General features: G+C 52.5%; 1 protein-coding gene across 1 annotated transcript in view; it reads left to right on the top strand.

Moving 5' to 3' along the window:
• The window catches only part of dis3l (DIS3 like exosome 3'-5' exoribonuclease), a 12,517-nt gene that overhangs the window by 3,513 nt on the left and 2,465 nt on the right, over positions 1–6,539 (top strand). The window contains exons 3-17 of the mRNA XM_015396706.1: positions 386–514; positions 643–778; positions 1,148–1,315; positions 1,393–1,471; positions 1,561–1,740; positions 1,807–1,976; positions 2,324–2,485; positions 2,595–2,830; positions 2,999–3,091; positions 3,169–3,457; positions 4,579–4,814; positions 4,902–5,056; positions 5,126–5,304; positions 5,376–5,521; positions 5,611–5,782. Of these exons, the coding sequence (XP_015252192.1) occupies positions 386–514; positions 643–778; positions 1,148–1,315; positions 1,393–1,471; positions 1,561–1,740; positions 1,807–1,976; positions 2,324–2,485; positions 2,595–2,830; positions 2,999–3,091; positions 3,169–3,457; positions 4,579–4,814; positions 4,902–5,056; positions 5,126–5,304; positions 5,376–5,521; positions 5,611–5,782 (2,530 nt within the window). The remainder of the gene's footprint in view (positions 1–385; positions 515–642; positions 779–1,147; positions 1,316–1,392; positions 1,472–1,560; positions 1,741–1,806; positions 1,977–2,323; positions 2,486–2,594; positions 2,831–2,998; positions 3,092–3,168; positions 3,458–4,578; positions 4,815–4,901; positions 5,057–5,125; positions 5,305–5,375; positions 5,522–5,610; positions 5,783–6,539) is intronic.

The raw sequence follows: 6,539 nt of genomic DNA on the forward strand, positions 1-6,539 counted from the left end.
ACATGCCACCTTTTTCCGGTCGAGAACCATGGCCTCGGATTTGGAGGAGCTGATTCTCATCCCATGTCTCTCGGCTGGCCTGGGAGCGCCTAGGGCTTCCCCCAACAGAGCTGGAGGAGGTGTCTGCGGAGAGGGAAGTCTGGGAGTCTCTGCTTAGTCTGCTGCCCCCGCGACCCGGTTCCGGATAAAGCGGGAGACGACGAGTACGAGTACTTTTTACTTTGATACTTTAAGTAGTTTTTGGAGCTCATACTTTTTCACTTTTACTTGAGGAAAGAGGTCAAGTTGATACTTCAAGTTTTACCAGAGTGTTTTTAAACTGCAGTATCTATACTTCTACTTAAGTAACAAATGTGTGAACTTTTGACACCCCTGGTCCCTGCAGGTTCTACAACCATCTGAGGAACCTGCTGAAAGACCCGCGCCATGACTGCATCCTGTTTGCCAACGAGTTCCAGACATACTCCCACTGCCCCAGAGAGAAAGGCGAGAGCCAGGAGACGTGGCAGACCAGGTGAGTCCTCACAGGAGATCCGGAACCTACAGCTCAGTTCTCCTCGTTTAAGAGAATCACAGTCGGAGTTAAAAGCGAAATGAGACGCGATGAGGAGGTTCTTATGAAGGATCGTGTGTGTTCCGTAGGTGCGTTTACGCCGCCGCCGTCTGGTTCTACAACCACCTGGCTGGAGCCATGAAAGTGGTGATGATCACGGAGGACCAAGACGCCGTGGCTCGGTTTGGCAGCCTCAACTCCGGAGTGTTTGTCATCAGCGTCCAGGTAGGCGCAGCCCGGGCCACCCTGGCCTGGTTACCTGACCGACTGACATTTCTTAGGTAGTAAAATAAAATAAGGCTGGGGTCTGTTTTGCTTTCTGGGGACCCTCCTCCAGCCCTTTACTTTTTTGTCTCTCTCTCTCTCTCTCTGGACCACCTTTCCTCTTTTACTACGTTTGTAGACAAAGTCCATTGCTTCTTATCCTCACTTGCAGTACTCGCTAGCTACAATTGAATTGAAATAAACCAATCGTCTTTCCTGCCTCACATGCTAATGGCCTATGGTCAGTCCGGTTATGGGCAAAGAAGATGTTTGGTCGTCGTAGCAACCAGAAGGCTTGCACTCCTAAACAATCTCTGGTTTGTCCTTCAGGACTATTTGCAGAACTTCTGGCCAGACCTGCAGGAGGCCCATGAGGTCTACAGGAACATCTCTCAGGTGCTGCAGGAGAAGGAGAGCGAGGATTCCCAGAGGGAGTTCTCGGAACATCTGCCTGCCGAGATTGTGGAGGCTGGGATCAAATCGGGACGGTACCTTAAGGTAAAGACCCACTAGAGACGTTTGTCTGCAGCAGGAACATTTTACACCTGATCAATCTGGTTTCCATGTTCCCACAGGGAACCCTGAATGTGAACAGATATCGGGCTCAAAGCGAGGCTTTCGTCACTAACGAGGAGTTCTCCAACAAGAGCCCAGGTCCAGAAGCTTCTCTCTGTCGGTAGAACCTTTACCTCCACAGCAGAACCTCCAGCATCATCTGTCCTCTCGTTATTTCTCTGCCTCAGATCTGATCAACGGTGTGTTGGTGTTCGGTTTTAAGAGCCGGAACCGAGCCGTGCACGGCGACCTGGTCGCGGTGGAGCTGTTGCCGAAGAGCAAATGGAGAGGCAGAGGGACAGCTCTGGCTGAGGGGCCGCTGGACGAGAATAGCGGGGAGGACGGCGAGTCCAACCCTTTGCCCACAGGTGGGGAGGCGTTCTGTTTCACCGCCCTTTGGGTCGCTGATCTCTAACGGCGTTTGGACCCGGCAGGTCACATCGTTGGAATCCTGCAGAGAAACTGGAGGGACTACGTGGTGACCTTTCCCCCCAGGGATGGGAACCAGAACCAGAGCAGGGGCTCCCAGCGCATCCTGGCTGTACCCTGGGACCAACGGATCCCCAAGATCAGGATCAGCACCCAGCAGGCGGACGCTCTGCAGGTCTGAGTTCTACCAGGTTCCACAGAACAGAACGTTTCCTACCAGACTGGCAGGCTAGCTTCTGGTTCTGGTTGTTAGGTCCTGGTGTCAGGCCCAGTTTCCTGGTTTTAGTCCTGATCCTGTCCTGCCTCAGTCAGAGGTCAAAGGTCATGCCAGGCTCCTTAGAAATATAGAACTAGAAATGAAGGATGAATCGCTTCCAATCAAATCATCATTAACATCAGCACTGGTTCTTGTTTTTAGCTGCTTTGGATCAGATTCCATTAAAATCCGTAAACGTCACTGAATATAATCAGAACCAGTTTAGTTCTGTAAATGTGACCCAGTCTGGTCCACTCCTCCTGCAGGACCACAGGGTGCTGGTGCGGATCGACTCGTGGCCCAGCAACTCCCTCTATCCCAACGGACACAGCGTGCGGGTTCTGGGTCGGGTTGGAGATATGGAGACAGAGGTCCAGACCATCCTGCTGGAGAACAGCATCAACGTTCCTCCATTTTCTGAAGCACAGGTGAGGAACCGGCAGTACCAGAACCAGTACCTCAGAGCTCTGGGAACCAGACGGGTTTTAGCTCCATTTGGAAGTTGGGCTATGAGTGATCAGACCCTTGTTCCTGCAGCTAAGGGAGATGCCGGCGCAGCCCTGGACCGTGGATCCCACCGAGGTAGCGAAGCGACGGGACCTCAGGGACACCCATCTGGTGTTCAGCATCGACCCGCGCGGCTGCGAGGATGTGGACGACGCGATGTCGGTGAGGAGCCTCGGCGACGGACTCCTGGAACTGGGGGTCCACATCGCTGACGTCACTCACTTCGTCCGCGAGGGCTCGCTCACGGACCTGGAGGCCCGCTCCAGGTAAGTGGCAGCGCCAGATCAGACTCAGATCAGACTTAGAGAACAACCATATTCATGAAGACAGCGGAACCCAGTAGGTTCTGGTTCCATTTAATGCAGGTTTAGGTTCTAAAACACGGGAGAGAGGATGGAGGGAACAGACCTAACTCCCTGATGTTTCCCTCTCAGAGCCACCACCTATTACCTGGCAGACCGCCGCTACGACATGCTGCCTGCTGTGCTCAGCGCCGACCTCTGCTCGCTGCTGGGCGGGGTCGACAGGTCAGTGGGTTCTGTGGTTCAGTTCTCTGCCTTTTCTGGTTCCACCAGCAGTCCAACACTGAACCTCTGCTGTCCAGGTACGCCATGAGCGTCCTGTGGGAGCTGGACGCCCAGAGCCTGGCTTACAAAGATGTGTGGTTTGGTCGAACCCTGATCCGCTCTTCCTACCAGCTTCACTACGAGCTGGCTCAGGCGCTGCTGAACGGGGAGGAGGCCCCTGTTCCGGAGCTGGCCCAGCTGGACCCCAAGGAGCGGGCCGCCAAGCTTTCGGAGCTCACTGCGGCGCTGGAGAAGCTGACGCTGGTGGCCAGACATCTACGGGCTCAGAGGGACCAAGGAGGAGCCCTGGAGCTGGAGGGGTTGGAGGTAGGAGGGCGGCTGTGGTGCTCAGCTTCTAGCTGCTTATTGGTGGAAGCAAACAGGAAGCAGGAACGCTAAGCTCTGATTGGTTTAGGTTTTATTTTCATCTGGGTTTAGTTTCTATTCATTTTTCCTCTGTCAGTAAAAGGAGGTCAGACATGTTTTATTTCTAAGCGTCTTGGGATACAGACAGGGCAACATCTGGACCGAAGCCCGCAGGGGCCGGTTCACTCTAGTGCAACATCTGGAACGCTGCCCGCCAGGGTTGGTTCACTCTAGAGCAACGCTGCCCGCCGGGGTCGGTTCACTCTAGAGCAACATCTGGACCGCCGCCCGCAGGGGCCGGTTCACTCTAGAGCAACATCTGGAACACTGCCCGCCAGGGTCGGTTCACTCTAGATCAGTGGTCTCCAACCCTGGTCCTCAAGAACTACTGTCCTACAGATTTTAGATGCATCCCTGCTTCAACACAGCTGAATCAAATAAATAATTACCTTTTCAAGCCATTCATTTGATTCAGCTGTGTTGAAGCAGGGATGCATCTAAAATCTGTAGGACAGCAGATCTTGAGGACCAGGGTTGGAGACCACTGCTCTAGAGCAACATCTGGACCGCCGCCCGCCGGTTCACTCTAGAGCAACATCTGGAACGCTGCCCGCCGGGGCCGGTTTACTCTAGAGCAGGCATCCCCAAACTCGGTCCTCAAGGCCCCCTTTCTTGCAGGTTTTAGAGGTTTCTCTGCTTCAGCACAGCTGGTTATAATGATTGCAGTAGACCAAAAGCCTGTTAATCAGCTTTCAATTAAAATCAGCCGTGCTGGAGCAAGGAAACCTCTAAAACCTGCAGGACAGGGGGCCTTGAGGACCGAGTTTGGGGATGCCTGCTCTAGAGCAACATCTGGAACGCTGCCCACCAGGGTCGATTTGGTCAAGACCTGCAGACGTTGGATGTTGTCTAAAAGCTTCTGCTACATTTTCAAAATCTCTTTTGATTTTTTAAATGTGCATTTAGTACAGAAACAAGATTTAATTTTTTTTTATGTCTTTGATCACAGAGGAATGTTTCCCGTTTTTCCCACAGCGTTCCAGATGTTGCTTCCCACTGAATGTCCCCCCCCTCCCCCACAGGTCCGGGCCCAGCTGGATGCAGAGAAGAACATCACGGCACTGGTTCCCAAGCAGCCCCTGGAGGTCCATGAGACTGTGGCAGAGTGCATGATCTATGCCAACCACTGGGTGGCGCGTAAGATCCAGGAAGCTTTTCCCTGCCGGGCGCTGCTGAGGCGCCACCCTCCGCCACGACAGGAGTTTTTCGATCTACTGGTGGAAACGGCCAAGGCCAGGGGGTTCTGCATGGACACCAGGTGGGTTCTGCCCCACCTTCACATCTGAACCCAGAACCGGCCTAAGGCTGGACTCTGCTTATTAGAACTCTGGTTTTGCTCCTGCAGTACCAACAAAGCCTTGGCCGACTCTCTGGACCAAGCCGTTGACCCAGAGGACCCGCTGGTGAACAGGCTCCTAAGAATGATGGCCACCCAGGCCATGTCCCAGGCACTGTACTTCTCCACTGGCAGCCAGCCAGATCACCAGTTCTACCATTACGGTAAACCAGTTCCAGTAAGGGTTCCCCTCGTGTTCCGCTCCTCCTGACCGGTTCCTTTCTGCACCGCAGGTCTGGCTCTTGACCGCTATACGCACTTCACCTCCCCGATCCGCCGGTATGCCGACATGGTGGTCCACCGCCTCCTGACCGCCGCCCTGCAGGTGGGGCAGGAGGCGGAGCCTGCCAGGAAGCTGGAGGGGAACAAAGACCTGGAGGAGCTGGCTGAGCACATCAACACAAGAAACCGGGTGAGAACTTGCGACTGGATCCACGGCTCCACTGTTCTGCCTTCTCTAAATGTTCTGTGTGGCACCCACAGGCGGCCAAGCAAGCCCAGACCCAGTCCGTTGCATTGTTTCAGTACCTCTTCTTCAAAGAACGGGATCCTCAGACCGACCCACGCTGCGTGGCTGACAGCATCATATACGCCATCAGAGACAATGGTGTCCTGGTCTTAGTTCCAGAGTAAGCAACCAGCATGAGAGATCCTCTCTGTTCAGCCTTCAGGTTCTGTCAGGCCGGGAACTGGTTCTGAGCGGCTGCGCTGTTTGCAGGTACGGCGTGAAGGGCCCGGTCTACATGAAGACTAAAACAGGCGAGGTGGTGACAGCAGGCCCAGACGGTACCTGCGAGTGGCAAAGCGGCACTGTGCAGCGTCACCCAGACCACATCGTCACCACGTGTGGCTGCGGCAGCACCACCTTCAGGCTGTTTGATCACATCACGGTGAGTGGAAACCATCCAAGCCAAGTCGTTAGTCACACCGTTAAACAGTCGGATAGAAGATAAAGTCCTTTCTCAGACTGGTTCGGCCCGGTTGGACACAGATCGGGTCCAAAGTCTAGAATAGAACATTTCCAATGTTCCAGCTGTAAATTAAGGACCGATTATTGGAAAGATGCAATATTTGAAAGTAGAACCCCATATTCTCAGAGCTGTGCCTGCAGTTCCCTGCTGAAGGCACCAGGGGGCTCCTATGGTTTGCTGATTACCCAAAGAAAGTGAAGCCGCCTTTTGCCATGCTCACTCAGGTTGTGGCTGATGGACCTACAGTTACTGGACCCCAACATTTTTAATAAGGTTTTGTATTTTCCAAAAATGAGCTAAACACATATTTATTAAAGGGTTCCTACAGCATAAGGCAAGTTAAATTAGAGACTTTTTAATGCCACGAAATAAAAATTTAAGACCAAATTCACAAGAAACACAAGAAAAACCCAAAGGTTTATTATAACATAAACCACTGCAGTAATGTTTCAAATTTTGAAAAGCTTCCCATGCAGGAAGAAAGCTAAAAACAAGAATTATTTAACTGAATTTACAAACTTTGTTTTAGCAGGGAACAAAACAAATCAGTTTTAAAGCCACAACATAACCTGTGCCAAGTCTTTTTTGCAGCTATTTTTCTTTGTATCGTTTTGTTTTTTTGTTTTTTTTTTACAGTGTCCTGTCTGGCGATGTGGCAATAAGAATAATTGTCTTG

This window comes from Cyprinodon variegatus, unplaced genomic scaffold (genome assembly GCF_000732505.1).
Source record: "Cyprinodon variegatus isolate N-32 unplaced genomic scaffold, C_variegatus-1.0 Scaffold816, whole genome shotgun sequence".
NCBI lineage: Eukaryota > Metazoa > Chordata > Actinopteri > Cyprinodontiformes > Cyprinodontidae > Cyprinodon > Cyprinodon variegatus.